This window comes from Aythya fuligula, chromosome 2 (assembly GCF_009819795.1).
Source record: "Aythya fuligula isolate bAytFul2 chromosome 2, bAytFul2.pri, whole genome shotgun sequence".
Taxonomy (NCBI): domain Eukaryota; kingdom Metazoa; phylum Chordata; class Aves; order Anseriformes; family Anatidae; genus Aythya; species Aythya fuligula.
The window spans coordinates 158,766,841-158,786,871 of record NC_045560.1 but is presented as its reverse complement, the minus strand read 5'-3'; the positions used below and the strand labels follow the sequence as shown (position 1 = coordinate 158,786,871).

The following is a 20,031-nucleotide window of genomic DNA, read 5'->3' as shown; positions in this document are numbered from 1 at the left end:
CAGGCAACGGCTGGCTTTCTGGGCTGTGAGTGTACATCGCTGGCTCATGTTAAGATGTTTCTCCACAAGTACCCCCAAGTCATTTTCTGATAGGTTGCTCTTAATCCATTTGTTGCTTAGGCTGTATTCATGCTGGGGATTGTCTCAACCCAAATGCAGGACCTTGCAATCAGCCTTGTTGAAATCCTTGAAGTTTCCTTGGGCCCACCTGCTAAGCCTGTCAAGGTCCTTCCAGGTGGCATCCCTTTTTCCTCTAAGGTGTCGGCCACCCCACTGAGCTTGGTGCCATGCACAAACTTGCCGAGGGCCCGCTCAATCCCACCATGTATGTCAGGGATGAGGAGGTGAAATAAAACTGGTCCCAGGACAGACTCCTGTGAGATAACACTCCACCCTGGTCTTTACCTGGGCATAGGGATGTTGTCTGCTTCTCCTTGAATGTGCTCATCCAGCCAATGCATTTTATGCTATGTGGTCCTTCTGTCAAATCTATGACTCTTCTTGTTTTAAAACAATGCTATATGCATGAGTGCTGTCAAGAAGCTCCTTGAACAACAACAGACTTGGGCCCTGCTCGCCTGCCGAGCCCTGCTTAATGTTGAGTGAATTAGAAGGAGTGTTGGGAGCAGAAAGGAAGAGGAGACATCACAGGCTGACATGCACAAGAACTTTATTGTGGAAAAAGAGTGCAAAGGTATGAGAGCAGAATGGACCTGTTCTGTTGTGCAAGTAGTGCAACCATCAGGCTGTGTCCCATGGTACAACAGATTTTCCCAGAGCCCCAAGGTCTTCCTCCACTGCAATAGAATCAACACATGGAAGGTGCTGGGTAGGTTTGTGGCTGTGAGCAAGCCATTGCAGGGGAGAGTAGTGGACATGGAAGATGGTGGTAGGAGTAGAAGGAAATGAGAGAGGATGGGCTGTCCGTGAGCCATGTGTCCAGGCAGCACGGACTGGCCCCCTTCCCTGCTAGAGTGTGGAGTGCCATGAGAAGAAGAGCCGTGGCTGGTGAGCCCATGTGCCTCGAACAGTGCAGAGGTGAATCCTCAGTCGGAGTTCTGGCTTGCATGGTGTTGCAGTCTTCTGTCAGCGGTGTTGGCATGGGTCCTTAGCAGGGGTAGCAGGCTCTTCCACCTGAGATGCAGCCCAGGCCTCCAAGGCCAAAGCCTCCAAAGCCTCCGGAGGAGATGGGCACTCCCTGGGCGCTGAGGTTGCTGCCCACGGCAGCTGATGCGGAGGATCCAACGGCGGTGTTCTGGGGGAAGGAGCTGAGGATGGATCCTGGCAGGGTGACCAGCACAGCAGGAGGCTGGATGACGACGCGGGAGTCCTCGCACTGCCTGACACAGGGCTCGTTGCAGCTGTTAGCCAGCGGGGTGGGTCCGCAGGGGCGGCAGATGTCGTAGCAGGACATGTCTGTGTTGTGGAGGGTCCCTGGAAGAGAGGGTATTGGGAAGGCGGAGAGTGTTGGGGGCGTGAGGAGTGGTGGTGGGGAAGGCCAAGAGAGAGGGGAGACCTGTGTTTGTGGGGAGCATGGTGTTGGGGAGGTGGAAGGGCTGCTAAGTGTGGAGGCAGAGGGTAAGTGGAGAGATAGGGCCGGTGGGGTGGGTGAAGGATGGGGCCAGGGTTCAGGCTCACCTTGTTGGTCGCAGGGGAGAAGGCGTCTGGTGGAGTGTGTGAGGGTGCGAGGTGCAGGGCCGGCTTTTATGCTGGTCCATGAGTGCCCGCGGGGCAAGAAACCCTTTGCGCATGACAGCATTTGGCGTAGCTGCTCTGAAATGCCAAAGCCTGGCAAGTAATGAGGTGAGGTGTGGTGTCCTTCCCACAACGCACCCTTTTCATTTCCTCCTGTTGAGGACATGTCTATTTGGCCTTGGCGGCATCATTTAAGTGAGAGTGGCTCTTTGGATGGATTTGCATGGAGAGTGCATTTGAGGGCAGTCAGCAGACGTGGCCAAAGCATGGGAGAGGTGGGGTGTCATGAAGTGAGGTCATGGCGTGTCACTCGTTTGGTGCGGTTTGCGGCTGCATTGTTGTGAGGACGGGGCCCTATTTGCTGGCATAGCCATACAGCAGGCTGGTCTGGGCTTCCCAGATGTGCTGGGCATGAGGCACAGGAATACTTATTTATGATGATGTTACCCCTCTCATTTATAATGTGTAGCCATCAGTAGGTGTAATCTCTTAGGAGTTCAGCAGAGATTTGATTAAGTTCCTCAGAATATCCTTCTGGACAAAGTCAGGCATAAAGCTAGACTAATACCTAATGTGATGGTTGAGCAGTTGGCTGATTGGTCAGACTCAAAGTGTAGTTGTAAATGGGGTTACCTGTGCCTGGCAGGGAGTCACTATGGGGGTTCCTGAGGGCTCCATTTTGGGCAGAGAAGCCTTGGCACATAGATGTTGAGAAATTAGAGGGCCGGGCTATGAGCAACAGCATGAAATTTAACAAGGGCAACTGGCGAATTCCCCATCTGAGACAGGGCAACCCTGGATCTATGTCCAGACTGGGGGAGGAGAGGCTGGAGAACGGCCCAGCATGAAAGGACATGGGAGTTCTGGTTGACAGCAAGTGGACTGAGAGTCAACAGGGTGCCCTGGCAGCCCAAAGTTCCCCCGTTTCCTGGGTTACATCAAGCACAGCATTGTTAGCTTGTCAAAGGAAGTGATTGTCCCACTCTACTGCGCACTGGTGCGGCCTTCCCTCAAATGCTGTGTACAGAATTGGTCACCGCAATCTAACGACACAAAACTCTTAGACATTGTCAAAAGGAGAACTACAGAGATGGTGAAGGGTTTAGAGGGCAGGATGTATGAGGAGTGGCTGTAGCCCCTTGGTTTGTTGAGCCCAGATAGGAGGAGACCTGACCAGAGCTTACAGCTTCCTCACAAGGGCAGCGGAGGACAGGCGCTGATCTCTTCTGTCTGGTGAGCAGCAGTGGGGCCTGAGGGAACAGCCTGAAGAAGCTGTGTCAGGGCAGGTTCAGCTTGGATATTAGGGAAAGCCTATTTCCTGAGAGGGTGGTTGTGCAGGTTCCCCATGGAAACCATCACAGCATCAAGCCTGCTGCAGCACAAGACAATACTCTCAGAAATGCAGTTTGATTTTTGGGTAGTCCTGTGTGGAGCCAGGTGTTGGACGCAATGTTCCTTGTGGGTCCCTCACAACTTGGTCTATTCTGTGATTCCGTGATTCCATTGCATTTGCTGCCTCCCTGCCTTTCTAACAACTTGCTAAGCCAGTCTTTACCCTTGTCTTTCCTGTTGGGTGTACTGTATCAGTGGCTTGGTGGCCATGGTGCTTGGAAGGTTGTAGGTGGGAGAAAGGAAGCTGCCTGCTTTGTCTTGTGCAAACCTGGGGCCATCCCTGTGGGTGGCTGCCCAAGCAGGCAGGAGAGGGCTGTTTGTGAGAGCAGGCTGTTGTCCCCTGCGGCCTGGTACTGAGCTCGCAAGCCCTTTGATGTCAGCAGTCCTGCCATTCTTCTCAAAGACTTGCTTTGGCCACTCCGTAGCACTTCCCTTTGCTGATGCCAGCATGTTCCCAGGCTAGGCTTTGGCCCAACACACTGCTTGATAGGGGCCCCTTGGGTTGATTGGGGATGCAAGCAAGATAGCTTGAGACTCATGAGGGGCTGAGGGAGTGGAACTGTGGGGAAGGGCTAGCTGGGGACCCAGGTGTTGGGGGTCTTCTTTAGGGTGAGTGTCAAGGTGACAGCTATTTTTCTGCCCCGTGTTTGATGGTCAGAAAGAGGATTTGGATATTTCAGAGGGGAGCTGGAGGCATCTAGATTAGTAGACCTTGCGCTGGTGTTTGCATTGCAAAGGGAGGAATGATGGCAAGGCCTGCCTGAGGGCAGCTGAGGTGAGTGTTTTGCAGGCTGTCTCTCAGGTGAGCAGAGCTTCTTGCAGAGGCAGATGGGTAGGTTGTGCATCTGGATATGCAGAAGTAATCAGGATCTGATGGGCTGCACCCAAGGAAGGTGAGGGTTCTGGCTGATGTCTGTACAAGGCCATTTTCAATTATCTTTGAAAGGTTATGGCAACTGGGACAGGACCTGGAAACTCGATGAAACTCACCCGACTCCTATGTTCAAGAAGCAGGAGAAGGAAGGCCTGGGACTCTGCAGGCTGTTCGGTCTGTCATGCATCACTGGGAAGGTTCTGAAAGAAATCCTCCTGGAAAGCACACCACAAGCACATGAATGATAAGAAAGAGCTGGGGAGTAGTCAGCATGGATCTATGAGGAGCAGATTATACTGGAGCCTTCTCAGTGTCTTCTACATTGAAGTGACCTGCTGGGTACACAAGGGGAGAGCAACAGCTGTTGCTTACTTTACCTTTAGGAAAGACTTTGATGCTTGCTCCCGTGACACGCTCGCAGAGAAGCTGACAAGTACAGGTTACACAAACAAACAGTGGGGTGGTCTGAAAAGAGGCAGCATGCCACTGCACATGGTCCTGGACAGCCTGCTGACCGTTCTTGACCACAGCTGTTGCCCTACCCGGTGTCAAGATGTCCTTCCTGACTATATCATTCTGAGATAGTGTTTGTTGTGACAGTGTAGGATCATAGTAGAGAAGAAAGCAGTGGTAGGGTGTGCTAATGAGGGGAAATGGTTTCAGAAGGCATGGGGAGAAGAGCCTTAGCATGATGAATCCCGTGTTTGGTCACTTGGGTGATATATTTTAAGTTCTTGGGTGATATATTTTAAGGTGTTTTTGCCCTTTTTGATCTATCCCGATGACCTCTTGAGCTTTGGCCTTGTGGTGAGGGAAGTGGGAAGAAGGGAAGAGGAGTTGTGTCAGGCTGGCAGGCTTGAGGCTTTTATTGAGGAAAGTGCATGGAAAGGAAGGAGCAGCAAGGAATAGCTCCTGCGGGTCTTGGATGCAGGTAGGGTGACCAAAATCTCACTCTTGTGCACAGAAGGTTTTCCCGGAGTACGGAGAACTTCCTGCCCTGTGATGGGAGCAGCGGAGAGGGAGTAGATCCCTGGTGGTGTTTGGCAGTGGTGTTTGGCTTGTGAGCACATCATAGCAGCAGAGCGTACTGCATGTAGGAGACAGTGCAAGCCAAGGAAAGAAGTAGGAGAATGGTAGAATGTAAGTGGGCCATGTTTCCAAACATCATGGAATAGCCCATGTTCTTGCTTCTCTGGTTCATGCCTTGAAAGAAATAGCTGTGGTTGTGGAGCTAATGAGCCAGTGGGTCAGTGACAACGCAAAGTTGCATCCACAATCCACGACGAGTCTTGTACCATATGTGAGATGTTTCTGTGACAGACGTGTTAAATAATACAGGCCTTAAGAGAGACCCTAAAGTGACACCATGCCTCCCTTGTCTCCAGCTGGGCACCAAGCTCTTGAGTGCAACTCTTGGAATGTGATCATGCAGCCAGTTAAGGATCTGCCAAGTGGCCCATCATGTCTTTCTACTTCAGCAGGAAGGAGCTATGTAAGAGCGTTTTCCAAACGCTATTTGTATACCACCAGGCTTGGGCCCTGATGGCCACTTGAGCCCTGCTTTTTTTTTCTTTCTGTCGGGTGAAGTTGGAAGAGTGTTGGGAGAAGAAAGGAAGACGAGGCTTTCAGGATATGGGATGCAGATTGATTTTATTGAGGAAAACATGAAAAAGAGGGTACGTCAAGTGGAAGTTGCACATTCTGAGGTCCCTGGAGGGCGACCAACAGCTAATGTCCTTGCGTAGAGCAGATTTTCCCAGAGCGCTTAGGTCTCCCTACCCCATGGTGGGAGCAGCCCCTGAAGGTTTCCGGAGGGATTGTGCTAGTGAGCAAGGCATTGCAGCTGTAGGTAGTGGCCGTAGGTGGTGGTTCTATGGAAAGAAGAAAGAGGAAGAAAGAAGGAGATATGTTGGCCATGTTTCCTGACAGCAAGGGCTGTCCAATACCTTGCTTGCTTGTTCTGTTGTGCCATGGAATGACGAGCTGTGGCTTGTCAGCTCGTATTCCATGGACAGCACGGAATTGGGTCCTCAGACTGAGAGCTGGCTGGCATGGTGTTGGAGGCTACTGTCAGGGATATTGGCATGTGACCTTAGCAGGGGTAGCAGGCTCTTCCGCCAGAGATGCAGCCCAGGCCTCCCAGGCCAAAGCCTCCGAAGCCACCAGAGGAGATGGGCACTCCCTGGGCGCTGAGGTTGCTGCCCACAGCAGCTGATGCGGAGGATCCAACGGCGGTGTTCTGGGGGAAGGAGCTGAGGATGGGTCCTGGCAGGGTGACCAGCACGGTAGGAGGCTGGATGACGACGTGGGAGGCCTCGCACTGCCTGACACAGGGCTCGTTGCAGCTGTTAGCCAGCGGGGTGGGTCCGCAGGGGCGGCAGATGTCGTAGCAGGACATGTCTGTGGTGTGGAGGGTCCCTGGAAGAGAGGGTGTTAGTAAGGCAGAGGGTGTTCTTTGCTTGAAGAGCTGTGCTGGGGGAGGCCAAGGGAGTGGAAAGGCCCAGAGTGGGGCTATGGGGAGCCTGGTGGTTGGAAGGTGGAGGGGCTGTTGAGGCTGGGGACAGAAGGTTTGTGGAGAGATGGGCAAGGTGCGGTGGGTGAAGGAGCGGAGCAGAGTTCAGACTCACCTTGTTGGGTGCAGGGGAGAAGGCTTCGGCAGGAGTGTGTGAGGGTGAGAGGCGCAGGGCCGGCTTTTATGCTGATCCCCGAGTATCCATGAGGTGAGAGAGCCTTTGCGCATGACAGCATTTGCCGTGAGCTGTTCTTACATGCCACAACCCCTCAAGTAATGAGGTGGGGTGTGATCTCCCCACAATGTTCTGCCTCCATTTCTTCCTGTTGAGGATGTTGGAAGTGGCGGAACATTTCAAGTGAGAGTATTAAAGACTGAAGGATAGCTTTTAAAGGTTCATGTAGGGGTGGATAGATGTTGCATTGAAGACATGGGAGAGGTGCGTTGTTGTCCATGAAGTCATAGTTTGGCACTCGTGAGGTGTGGTCGTTGCCTTTGTTGTGAGGAGGAAGCCCTCCTTGTTGGCATCCACAGTAGGTTGGCCAGTGCTTCTCAGGTATGCTGGGTGTGATGCGCTACCACTTGCATCACATTCACTCCCTCCGTGCCTTCATCCCAACTCACCAGCCTGCGTTTAGCCCTTGTCTTTCCCGTTGGGTGTGCTTCATTGGTGTCTTGGTGGCCATCTTGGACGTAGAGGCTGTATGTGGGAGCAAGTGTATGGGAGCAAGACCCCTGTCTTGTCCCTGGGGCCGCAGTCCAAAGAGGCAGAGAAGAGGTGTTTGCATAGCAGGGTGTTGTAGTCGTGGGCGTGTCTCAGGGCTGACAAGACTAAGTGCATTGGGAGCCCTGCCATGCTTCTTCAAGGGTTGCATTGGCACCTCCATTGAGCTCCCTTTTCTGTGGCCAGCACCTTGACAGCAAGGGCTTTGGGCTAATGCAGTTTGGTGGGAATCCCTTGGGCTTTCTGTTGAGGCCTGGGAGAGGCTGTGAGATTTGTGAGGGGCAGGGTCAGACATGTGGGAGTGTCCAGAATGTCTGGGCCCAAAGCACTGGGGTGTTCTTGGAGTTAAATTTCAAGGGGGAACGCAATTTCTGTGCATGGTTTTCATTGTTGACACATACAATGTGGACGTTTCAGAGGGGAGCTGGAGGTGTGCATGCTGCTTGTGGCTGTGGACCTGAGGCCCCAGTGGTTGTGGTTGCATTCTGAGGAGTGGGGAATGACAAGTGCAGCCCCTGATCTGCCAAGGTGACTGTTTTGAAGGGTTTCCCACTGCAGCTTGTTGACGAAGATGCTGGAGAGTCTGTGTATCTGGTTATGCAGAAGTACGTGAGATCCAACAAGCTACACGTGAAAACACTGAATGTCCCAGGTGATATGTTTGCAATAGCAGTTTCAGTTATTTTTGAAAGGTCATGGTGACTGGGAGAGGTTCCTGAAAACTGGAAGAGACTCATCGCACTATTTTGTTCAAGAACAGTTGAAGGAGGAATTTCTGGGAAACTGCAGCCTGGTCAGCCTGATATCAGCCTCTGGGAAGGTTCTGAGGAAATCCTCCCTGAATGTATTCTCAAGTACGGAAACGTGATGGAGCGTAGTCAGCATGGATTTTTAGAGAGCATATCCCACGTGTGCCTACACAGCATCTTCTACGTAGAAGTGACTGACGTCCTACCTATATGTAGGACTCTGTGATAGTGCTTGTTGTGAAGGTGGAGGATCAGAGAGGCACAAACAACATTGATTATTGGCTCGGCGCTATGCAGCATCAGGTCCCTTTGTAGATGGCTGAAACAGGCCCTTATCAAACATGGGGCAGCTGCTAGATTCTTCTCACAGATGCCACCTCTGTAGTCCCCAATACCAATACCTTGCAATGTAAAAACAGCACAATAGGGGAGGTCTTGTGGCACTTTTCGACCTGATCTAGAACTATGTACTTAAACAGGGTCAAGAAGGAATCATCATCGAATGGCTCACCTTGGAAGGAATTTAAAGGATCATCTTACTCCAGCCTTCTGCCATAGGAAGGGATGTCACCCAACAGATCATGTTGGACAAGGCCCAGTCCAGGCTGGCCTTGAACTCCTCCAGGGATGGGGCATTCAAAGTCTTGTCTTGACAACCTGTTCCAGTGCCTCATAACCCTCACACTGAAGAATTTCCTCCTAATGTCTAGGCTAAAACTATTCTCTTTTAGTTGAAGACCATTACCCCTTCAACTATCATTATCTACAGGAGTAAAGAGACATTCTCCATCCTTTGTGAAGACCCCTTTAACTACTGAAAGGCCTCAAGGAAGCCTCCGCAGAGCCTTCACTTCTCCAGGCTGAACATTCCCAGCTCTCTGAGCCTTCTTTCATAGGAGAGCTGGTCAAAGTGGAGCCTCATGAGGACAGAAAAGAGGGGGGCAATCAACTCCCTCACTATGCTGATTACTGCTCTGTTGATGCAGCACTGCATGCAGTTGGCCTTGTGGGCTGCAGGCGTGCACTGCTGGATCCTGTTGAGCCTTTCATCCAGCAGAACAACCCAAGTCCTTCTCTGCAGGGCTGCTCTCAATGAGTTCTTCTCCCAGTCTGTACTCCTGTCTGGGATTGCCCCGAACCAGGTGCAGCACCTTACACTTGGACTTGTTGAACCTCATGTGGTTCACATGGGCCTGCTTCTCCAGCCCGTTCAGGTTCCATTGGATGAAGATTGTTGTGTGAAGAAAGGAGGAGTGTCAGGCTGGCATGCATTAGAACTTTATTGAGGAAGACTCATGAAAAGGAAGGTGCACAAGCAGCAGAGCATCCTCAGTCCATGAAGTTGGTTGCAGGGCATTGTTAGCTGCTGTCAGGGGTGTTGGTGTGGGTCCTTAGCAGGGGTAGCAGGCTCTTCTGCCAGAGAAGCAGCCCAGGCCTCCGAAGCCAAAGCCTCCAAGGCCAAAGCCTCCAAAGCCACCGGAGGAGACGGGCACTCCCTGGGTGCTGAGGTTGCTGCCCACGGCAGCTGATGCAGAGGATCCAACGGCGGTGTTCTGGGGGAAGGAGCTGAGGATGGGTCCTGGCAGGGTGACCACCACGGTGGAAGGCTGGATGGCAACGTGGGAGTCCTCGCACTGCCTGACACAGGGCTCGTTGCAGCTGTTAGCCAGTGGGGTGGGTCCGCAGGGGTTGCAGAGGTTGTAGCAGGACATGTCTGTGGTGTGGAGGGTTCCTGCAAGAGAGGGTGTTGGGAAGGCGGAGGGTGTTTTGGGTGTGAGGAGCAGTGATCGGGAAGGCAAAGAGAACAGGAAGGCCTGTTTTTTTTAGGGAGCATGGTGGAGGGGAGATGGAAGGGCTGCTGAGGCTGGGGACAGAAGATGTGTGGAGAGGTCGCTCCAATGGGTCAAGAGAAGGAGGGGATCATGGCTAAGGCTCACCTTGTTGGTCACAGGGGAGAAGGCGTCTGGTGGAGTGTGTGAGGGAGCGAGGTGCACGGCCGGCTTTTATGTTGGTCCGTGAGTGCCCGCGGGGTGAGAGAGCCTCTGCGCATGACAACATTTGGCGTGAGTTGCTCTTGCATGCCAAAGCCTGGCAAGTAATGAGGTGGGGTGTGGTGTCATTCCCAGAACTTGACCTCATTTCCTCCTGTTGAGGACATGGTATTGGGTCCTGGCGGCACCTTCAAAGTGACAGAATTAGAGGCTGGAGCGTTTCTCTGAAAGTTGCATGTGAGGTCAAGTGTATGTTGTGTCCAAAGACTGGTTGAGGTGTGGTGTCTTGAGTGAGGTCTTTGCGTGGCATTCATGTGGTGTGGCCCAGCCACACTGGGCTTTGTGGCTGTAGGCAAGTCATTGGAGTGGAGAGCATTGGGCATAGAAGAAGATGCTATGAAAAGAAGGAACAAGAGATGAGTAGATCCTACCCTGGCAATGTTTCCTGCCTTTTCCATGTTTCCCCTTTTCCTCCAAAGCTGAAGTCCCCAGAGAAGACAAGGCTTGACACTCTGCTTGATGGGATTTCTTGGGCTGGGTGGTGTGGTCTGTGAGCGACCCTGAGGTTCATGAAAGGCAGAGGACAAGATGGACTATGAGAAAGGGCCAGCTGGTAGCCATCATATAACTGGGGATGATGTTTGGGATTTGTGTCAAGGGGGAAACCTATTTCTCTGGCCAGTGTGTAATTTTCTGGAAGATGATTTGGACTTTTCAGTGAGAAACTGGAGGCATGCGAGCAAAACCTGCAAAGGGTAAATGAACATCAAGGTCTTCCACTGGTTAGCCAAGGTGAGTGTTTCGTGGGCTGTCTCTCAGGGGAGTAGTGCACGTTGCCGAGGAAGACGGAGAAGCTGTGCCACTGGATGTACTGAAGTGCACAGAACCTGTCAGGTTGCACCTAGAAATGCTGAGAGTACTGGCAGATATGTTCAGAAGGCTACTTTCATCTTTCTTTGAAAGTTGATGGCAACTGGGTTCCTGAAGACTGGAAGAGGTTCATCCCACTGTGATGTTCAACAGATGCAGAAGAAAGGTGTGGGGAACTGCAGGCTCGTCACTTTGTGATCAGACGCTGTGTACGGTCGTGGTGCAAAAGAAAGCAGCTATAGGGTGTGCTAATGACGGGAAATTGTTTCAGAAGGCATGGGCAGAAGGGCTTTAGAATGATGAAGCTTGTGTTTGGTCACTTGTAGGACTTGCGTGATGTATTTTAAAGTGTTGTGGCCCTTTTCAACCTATCCCGATGACCTCTAGAGCTTTGCCTCTGTGCTGAGGGAAGTGGGAAGAAGAAGGGAAGAGGAAGCACGTCAGGCCGGCATGCTTGAGAGCTTGTGGGTCAGAGACAGCACAAAGATGCATCCACATCCACCAGAGTCTTGCAACATATGTGTGCTGTCCGTGTGAGGGACAGCTCAGTGAAATAATACTAGCCTCTATAGAGACGCCAGAAGGACACCAATCCTCCCTGGTCCCCACCTGGGAACGGAGCTGTTGAGTGCAACTCTTGGAATGTGACTGTGCAGTCAATTCCTTATCTGTTGAGTGGCCCATCATGTCTTTCCATTTTAGTGCCAAGGAGATATGTAAGAGCATTGTCCAAATACTTCTTGAACACCAAGAGGCTTGGGCCCTGATGGCCACTTGAGCCCTGCTTTTTGTTCTTTTTGTCGCGTGAATTTGGAAAAGCGTTGGGAGAAGAAATAATGAAGAGGCATCTCAGGATTTGGGATGCAGATTCATTTTATTGAGGAAAACATGAAACAGAGGGAAAGTCATGTGGGAGATGCACATTCTGAGGTGGCTGGAGGGTGACCACTAACCTATGTCCTTGCATACAGTAGATTTTCCCAGAGTCCTCAGGAATCCCTATCCCATGGTGGGAGCAGCCCCTGAAGGTTTCCGGAGGGATTGTGCTAGTGAGCAAGGCATTGCAGCCATAGGTAGTGGCCGTAGGTGGTGGTGCTATGGAAAGGAAAAAGAGGAAGAAAGAAGGAGGTATGTTGGCCATGTTTCCTGACAGCAAGGGCTGTCCCCTTCCTTGCTTGCTTGCTTTGCTGTGCCATGGAATGACGAGCTGTAGCTTGTCAGCTCGTATTCCATGGACAGCATGGAATTGGGTCCTCAGACTGAGATCTGACTGGCAGGCAGTTGGAGGCTACTGTCAGAAATATTGGCATGGGACCCTTAGCAGGGGTAGCAGGCTCTTCCGCCAGAGATGCAGCCCAGGCCTCCCAGGCCAAAGCCTCCGAAGCCACCAGAGGAGATGGGCACTCCCTGGGCGCTGAGGTTGCTGCCCACAGCAGCTGATGCGGAGGATCCAACGGCGGTGTTCTGGGGGAAGGAGCTGAGGATGGGTCCTGGCAGGGTGACCAGCACGGTAGGAGGCTGGATGACGACGTGGGAGGCCTCGCACTGCCTGACACAGGGCTCGTTGCAGCTGTTAGCCAGCGGGGTGGGTCCGCAGGGGCGGCAGATGTCGTAGCAGGACATGTCTGTGGTGTGGAGGGAGCCTGGAAGAGAGGGTATTGTGAAGGCGGAGGGTGTTGGTGGCATGAAGAGCTGTGCTGGGGGAGGCCAAGGGAGTGGAAAGGCCCAGAGTGGGGCTATGGAGAGCCTGGTGGTTGGGAGGTGGAAGGGCTGTTGAGGCTGGGGACAGAAGGTTTGTGGAGAGATGGGCAAGGTGTGTTGGGTGAAGGAGCGGAGCAGAGTTCAGACTCACCTTGTTGGGTGCAGGGGAGAAGGCTTCGGCAGGAGTGTGTGAGGGTGAGAGGCGCAGGGCCGGCTTTTATGCTGGTCCCCGAGTATCCATGAGGTGAGAGAGCCTTTGCGCATGACAGTATTTGGCGTGAGCCGCTCTTACATGCCACAACCCCTCAAGTAATGAGGTGGGGTGTGGTTTCCCCACAATGTTCTGCCTCCATTTCTTCCTGTTGAGGATGTTGGAAGTGGCGGAACATTTCAAGTGAGAGTATTAAAGACTGAAGGATAGCATTTGAAGGTTGACGTAGGGGTGGATAGATGTTGCATTGAAGACATGGGAGAGGTGCTTTGCTGTCCATGAAGACATAGTTTGGCACTCATGAGGTGTGGTCAGAGGCTTTGTAGTGAGGAGGAAGCCCCTGTTGTTGGCAACCCCAGTAGGTTGGCCAGTGTTTCTCAGGTATGCTGGGCGTGATGCGCTACCACTTGCATTACATTCACTCCCTCCGTGCCTTCATCCCAACTCACCAGCCTGCGTTTAGCCCTTGTCTTTCCCTTTGGGTGTGCTGCATTGGTGTCTTGGTGGCAATCGTGCACGTAGAGGCTGTACGTGGTAGCAAGTGTATGTGGAGCAAGACCCCTGTCTTGTCCCTGGGGCCGCAGTCCAAAGAGGCAGAGAAGAGGTGTTTGCATAGCAGGGTGTTGGAGTCGCAGGCCTGTCTCAGGGCTAACAAGACTAAGTGCATTGGGAGCCCTGCTATGCTTCTTCAAATGTTGCATTGGCAACACCATATTGCTCCCTTTTCTGTGGTCAGCACGTTGAGAGCAAGGGCTTTGGGCTAATGCAGTTTGGTGGGAATCCCTTGGGCTGTCTGTTGAGGCCTGGGAGAGGCTGTGAGATTTGTGAGGGGCAGGGTCAGACATGTGGGAGTGTCCAGAATGTCTGGGCCCAAAGCACTGGGGTGTTCTTGGAGTTAAATTTCAAGGGGGAACGCAATTTCTGTGCATGGTTTTCATTGTTGACACATACAATGTGGACGTTTCAGAGGGGAGCTGGAGGTGTGCATGCTGCTTGTGGCTGTGGACCTGAGGCCCCAGTGGTTGTGGTTGCATTCTGAGGAGTGGGGAATGGCAAGTGCAGCCCCTGATCTGCCAAGGTGACTGTTTTGTGGGCTGTCCCATTGGAGCTTGTTGATGAGGATTCTGGGGAGTCTGTGTGGCTGGGTTTGCAGGAGTACGTGGGACCCAACAGGCTACACCTGCAAATGCTGAATGTCCCAGGTGATATGTTTGCAATAGCAGTTTCAGTTATCTTTGAAAGGTCATGGTGACTGGGAGAGGTTCCTGAAAACTGGAAGAGACTCATCCCACTCTTTTGTTCAAGAACAGTTGAAGGAGGAATTTCTGGGAAACTGCAGCCTGGTCAGCCTCATATCAGCCTCTGGGAAGGTTCTGAGGAAATCCTCCCTGAATGTATTCTCAAGTACGGAAACGTGATGGAGAGTAGTCAGCATGGATTTATATAGAGCATATCCCACGTGTGCCTACACAGCATCTTCTACGTAGAAGTGACTGACGTCCTACCTATATGTAGGACTCTGTGATAGTGTTTGTTGTGAAGGTGGAGGATCAGAGAGGCACAAACAGCATCGATTATTGGCTCGGCTCTATGCAGCAGCAGGTCCCCTTTGTAGATGGCTGAAACAGGCCCTTATCAAACGTGGGGCAGCTGCTGGATTCTTCTCACAGATGCCACCTCTGTAGTCCCCACTACCAAAACCTTGCAATGTAAAAACAGCACAACAGGGGCGGTCTTGTGGCACTTTTAGACCTGATCTTGAACCGTGTTCTTATACAGGGTGAGGTGGGAATCATCATAGAGTCTTGGACTGTCTCACCTCGGAAGGAACTTTAAGGATCATTTTACTTGTCTTGACAACCTGTTCCAGTGCCTCATCACCCTCACACTGAAGAATTTCCTCCTAATGTCTAGTCTAAATCTATCCTCTTTTAGTTTAAGACGATTACCCCTTCAACTATCACTATCTACATGAGTAAAGAGACATTCTCCATCTTTTTAAGAACACCCCTTTAAGTACTGGAAGATCTCAAGGAAGTCTCAGCAGAGCCTTCACTTCTCCAGGCTGAACATTCCCAGTTCTCTGAGCCTTCTTTCATAGGAGAGCTGGTCAAAGTGGAGCCTCATGAGGATAGAAAAGAGGGGGACAATCAACTCCCTCACTATGCTGGTTACTGCTCTGTTGATGCAGCACTGCATGCAGTCGGCCTTGTGGGCTGCAGGTGTGCATTGCTGGATCCTGTTGAGCCTTTCATCCACCAGAGCAACCCAAGTCCTTCTCTGCAGGGCTGCTCTCAATGAGTTCTTCTCCCAGTCTGTACTCCTGTCTGGGAATGCCTTGAAACAGTGGCAGCACCTTGCACTTGGACTTGTTGAACCTCATGTGGTTCACAAGGGCCTGCTTCTCCAGCCCGTCCAAGTCCTTTTGAATGAAGATTTTTGTGTGAAGAGAGGAGGAGTGTCAGGGTGGCATGCATTAGAACTTTATTGAGGAAGACTCAGGAAAAGGAAGGAGCACAAGCAGCAGGGCCCTGGTCAGAGGTGGAAGCAGAGTGACCATCAGCAGCTATGCATTTTGTGTGGAAGGTACTCCCAGAGCATGGAGATCAGAGCATCCTCAGTCCATGAAGTTGGCTGCAGGGCATTGTTAGCTGCTGTCAGGGGTGTTGGCGTGGGTCCTTAGCAGGGGTAGCAGGCTCTTCTGCCAGAGAAGCAGCCCAGGCCTCCGAAGCCATAGCCTCCAAGGCCAAAGCCTCCGAAGCCGCCGGAGGAGATGGGCACTCCCTGGGCACTGAGGTTGCTGCCCACGGCAGCTGATGCGGAGGATCCAACGGCGGTGTTCTGGGGGAAGGAGCTGAGGATGGGTCCTGGCAGGGTGACCACCACGGTGGAAGGCTGGATGGCAACGTGGGAGTCCTCGCACTGCCTGACACAGGGCTCGTTGCAGCTGTTAGCCAGCGGGGTGGGTCCGCAGGGGTTGCAGAGGTTGTAGCAGGACATGTCTGTGTTGTGGAGGGTGCCTGGAAGAGAGGGTGTTGGGAAGGTCGAGGGTGTTTTGGGTGTGAGGAGCAGTGATCAGGAAGGCCAAGAGAGTGGGGAGGCCTGTGTTTTTAGGGAGCATGGTGGTGGGGAGGTGGAAGGGCTGCTGAGGCTGGGGACAGAAGTTGTGTGGAGAGGTGGCTCCAATGGGTCAGGAGAAGGAGGGCATCGGGGTTTAGACTCACCTTGTTGTTTGCAGGGGAGAAGGTGTCTGGTGGAGTGTGTGAGGGAGCGAGGTGCACGGCCGGCTTTTATGCTGGTCTGTGAGTGCCTGCGGGGTGAGAGAGCCTCTACGCATGACAACATTTGGTGTGAGCTGCTCTTACATGCCAAAGCCTGGCAAGTAAAGAGGTGGGGTGTGGTGTCATTCCCAGAACTTGACCTCATTTCCTCCTGTTGAGGACATGGTATTGGGTCCTGGCGGCACCTTCAAAGTGACAGAATTAGAGGTTGGAGCGTTTCTCTGAAAGTTGCATGTGAGGTCAAGTGTATGTTGTGTCCAAAGGCTGGTTGAGGTGCCGTGTCATGTGATCTGAAACTCCGAAGTGTGTGAAAGTCTAGGCATTCCAATGGTTAGCCAAGGTGAGTGTTTTTCTGTCTGTCCAACAAGTGAGTAGAGCATGTTGCTTTGGAATATGGGGAGGAAGTGCCACTGGATGTATTGAAGTGCACAGGACCTGTCAGGTTGCACCCACAAATGCTGAGAGTCTGTACTGTGTCTGGCTGGGATGTTAGCTTTCCCTGCAGCAGCCCATACAGTGCTGTGCTCTGCACTTGTAGCTAGAACAGCAGTGTTATCACACCAGTGCTGTGTCTACGGCGGAGCAGTGCTGGCACATCAGGACTCTCTCTAACCCTCCTAGGGGGTGGGCAAAAAAGTGAGAAGAGAAACATCACCAGGGCAGCTGAAATGGCATCCAGGGCAGCCTTTTGGCATCCAGCCAAAAGGATATTCCATACCATATGATGTCACACTCAGCAATGAAAGGTGGAAACAGGAAGAAGAGGGGAGGGCTGGGTTCTCATTGTGAAAATGTCGGTCCTCCTACTGAAAATTGGCTATGTGCATTGAGGCCTTGCTTCAAGGATGTGGTCACGCATCGCTCATTTGAGGGAAGTAGAGAGTAATTTCTTTCCTCTGCATTTCACATAGCATTCATTTTTTTAACTCCCTTCTTAAAGACGTTTAGACGTAGAGCTTAGGGATATGGTTTAGTGAGGATTGTTAGCGTTAGGTAGAGGTTGGACTCGATGATCTTGAGGTCTCTTCCAACCTAGAAATTCTGTGATTCTGTGATTCTTTCTCTTTTCCCCTACCTTTTTCACTTTCCTTTTCTTTCCGCTTTAGTTAAATTGCTTAGTTAATAATAATCTTTCCTTAATAATTATGATTATTATTTTCCCCTTTAATTAAATTATTCTTATATCAACCTGTGCGTTGTTCATTACTTTTCTTCTTCCACTCCTCATCTAAGGACGGGGGGTGAGAGAGCAGTTGTGGTGTTTAGATGCCTTTATCTCACCACGGTACAACAACCATAGAGTCCAGCCTGATATCTTCACAAGGCTTTCAGCTTTCTTTGAAAGTTGATGGCGACTGGGTTCCTGAAGACTGCAAGAGACTCATCCCACTTCTGTGTTGAACAACATAGAGAAGGAAGGTGTGGGGAACTGCAGGCTGGTTGGCCTGCCATCAGTCTCTGGGAAGGTATAGAAGTAAATCTTCTTGAGAAGCATTTCCAAGCACACAAAGGAGAGGAACACGAAGGGGAGTATTGAGCATGGATTTAGAGAACTGAAGTCATGCCTGGGCCTTTTCAGTGTCTTCCACATTGAAATAACTCTCCTGGTAGGTGAGGGAAGATCAGCAGCTGTTGCTTATGTTGCCTTTAGTAAAGGCTTTGATGCTTCCTCCAATGACATGGCCATTCAGAAACTGAGAAAGTACATGATTCTTTGAGAATGAGCTGGGGTTGAGGATTTGGTGAGCCCTAGATCCAGCCTCATCCCAGAAGTACAACCCTCAGGCCATGAAAATGATTGCAGTGTCTTGATGGTATTTGTCAGGGGTGGTGGCCAGAAAATCCTGATGGGAAAGAGAGTTACTCAGTGTGTGCTGACTTCTGACCCATGCAGAAGTCCTTAGCTAGCCCAGACCTTTGGTTGGGCAAGTGAAGGTCTTGTGTCACATACCAGAAGAACAGCAGCAGCCCATTGCTGCTGTTGTCAGTGACATAGTTGGTAGGAGAGGTCTTGTGTCCCTTTAGCTCACCATCCTCAGGGTGAAGAATTTCTTCCTTATATCTAATCTAAGTCTACTCTCTTTTAGTTTAAAGCTGTTAACACTTGTCATATCACTACACGCTCTGATAAAGAGTTCCTCCCCACCTTTCCTGTAGCCTCTTCTAAGTACTAGAGGGCCTCTATACCATGTCCTGGAGCCTTCTCTTCCCCAGGCTGACCAAGCCCGGCTCTCTCAGCCTGTGTTTGTAGCTGGCAATCCTTTCCTCTAAGGTGTCGGCCACCCCACTGAGCTTGGTGCCATGCACAAACTTGCCGAGGGCCCGCTCAACCCCACCGTGTATGTCAGGGATGAGGAGGTGAAATAAAACTGGTCCCAGGACAGACTCCCGTGAGATAACACTCCACCCTGGTCTTTACCTGGGCATAGGGATGTTGGCTGCTTCTACTTGAATGTGCTCATCCAGCCAATGCGTTTTATGCTATGTGGTCCTTCTGTCAAATCTATGACTCTTCTTGTTTTAATCAACGCTATATGTATGAGTGCTGTCAAGAAGCCCCTTGAACAACAACAGACTTGGGCCCTGCTCGCCTGCCGAGCCCTGCTTTATGTTGAGTGAATTAGAAGGAGTGTTGGGAGCAGAAAGGAAGAGGAGACATCACAGGCTGACATGCACAAGAACTTTATTGTGGAAAAAGAGTGCAAAGGTATGAGAGCAGAATGGACCTGTTCTGTTGTGCAAGTAGTGCAACCATCAGGCTGTGTCCCACGGTACAACAGATTTTCCCAGAGCCCCAAGGTCTTCCTCCACTGCAATAGAATCAACACATGGAAGGTGCTGGGTAGGTTTGTGGCTGTGAGCAAGCCATTGCAGGGGAGAGTAGTGGACATGGAAGATGGTGGTAGGAGTAGAAGGAAATGAGAGAGGATGGGCTGTCCGTGAGCCATGTGTCCAGGCAGCACGGACTGGCCCCCTTCCCTGCTAGAGTGTGGAGTGCCATGAGAAGAAGAGCCGTGGCTGGTGAGCCCATGTGCCTCGAACAGTGCAGAGGTGAATCCTCAGTCGGAGTTCTGGCTTGCATGGTGTTGCAGTCTTCTGTCAGCGGTGTTGGCATGGGTCCTTAGCAGGGGTAGCAGGCTCTTCCACCAGAGATGCAGCCCAGGCCTCCCAGGCCAAAGCCTCCAAAGCCTCCAGAGGAGATGGGCACTCCCTGGGCGCTGAGGTTGCTGCCCACAGCAGCTGATGCAGAGGATCCAACGGCGGTGTTCTGGGGGAAGGAGCTGAGGATGGGTCCTGGCAGGGTGACCAGCACGGCAGGAGGCTGGATGACGACGCGGGAGTCCTCGCACTGCCTGACACAGGGCTCGTTGCAGCTGTTAGCCAGCGGGGTGGGTCCGCAGGGGCGGCAGATATCATAGCAGGACATGTCTGTGTTGTGGAGGGTGCCTGGAAGAGAGGGTGTTGGGAAGGTGGAGGGTATTGGGGGCGTGAGGAGTGGTGGTGGGGAAGGCCAAGAGAGTGGGGAGACCTGTGTTTGTGGGGAGCATGGTGTTGGGGAGGTGGAAGGGCTGCTAAGTGTGGAGACAGCGGGCAAGTGGAGAGATAGGGCCGGTGGGGTGCGTAAAGGAGGGGGTCGGGGTTCAGGCTCACCTTGTTGGTCACAGGGGAGAAGGCGTCTGGTGGAGTGTGTGAGGGTGCGAGGTGCAGGGCTGGCTTTTATGCTGCTCCTTGATTGGCCGCAGGGTGAGTCTTTGCGCATGAAAACATTTGGCATGAGCTGCTCTTGCATTCCAAAGCCTGGCAAGTAATGAAGTGGGGTGTGTTGCCCGTCCCACACTTTTCATTTCCTCCTGTTGAGGACATGTCTATTTGGCCTTGGCGGCATCTTTTAAGTGAGAGTGGCTCTTTGGATGGATTTGCATGGAGAGTGCATTTGACGGCAGTCAGCAGACGTGGCCAAAGCATGAGAGAGGTGGGGTGTCATGAAGTGTGGTCATGGCATGTCACTCATTTGGTGTGGTTTGCGGCTG

General features: G+C 52.0%; 4 protein-coding genes and 1 pseudogene across 4 annotated transcripts; all 5 read right to left on the bottom strand.

The window, feature by feature from the left end:
- Positions 1–6,053: 6,053 nt before the first annotated feature.
- On the bottom strand, positions 6,054–6,359 carry LOC116485686 (feather keratin 1-like). Its single transcript, XM_032181177.1, has one exon. It carries the CDS (start codon positions 6,357–6,359, stop codon positions 6,054–6,056), a length of 306 nt encoding a protein of 101 aa, XP_032037068.1.
- A 2,978-nt stretch (positions 6,360–9,337) lies between these two features.
- LOC116485434 (feather keratin 1-like) lies at positions 9,338–9,658 on the bottom strand. Its single transcript, XM_032180751.1, has one exon. The coding sequence runs from the start codon at positions 9,656–9,658 to the stop codon at positions 9,338–9,340; it is 321 nt and encodes a 106-aa protein (XP_032036642.1).
- A 2,466-nt stretch (positions 9,659–12,124) lies between these two features.
- On the bottom strand, positions 12,125–12,430 carry LOC116485685 (feather keratin 1-like). The gene has a single exon (XM_032181176.1). The coding sequence runs from the start codon at positions 12,428–12,430 to the stop codon at positions 12,125–12,127; it is 306 nt and encodes a 101-aa protein (XP_032037067.1).
- Positions 12,431–15,398: 2,968 nt separating this feature from the next.
- LOC116486679 lies at positions 15,399–16,056 on the bottom strand (annotated as a pseudogene).
- Positions 16,057–19,121: 3,065 nt separating this feature from the next.
- LOC116485337 (feather keratin 1-like) lies at positions 19,122–19,427 on the bottom strand. The gene has a single exon (XM_032180607.1). The coding sequence runs from the start codon at positions 19,425–19,427 to the stop codon at positions 19,122–19,124; it is 306 nt and encodes a 101-aa protein (XP_032036498.1).
- Positions 19,428–20,031: the final 604 nt, after the last annotated feature.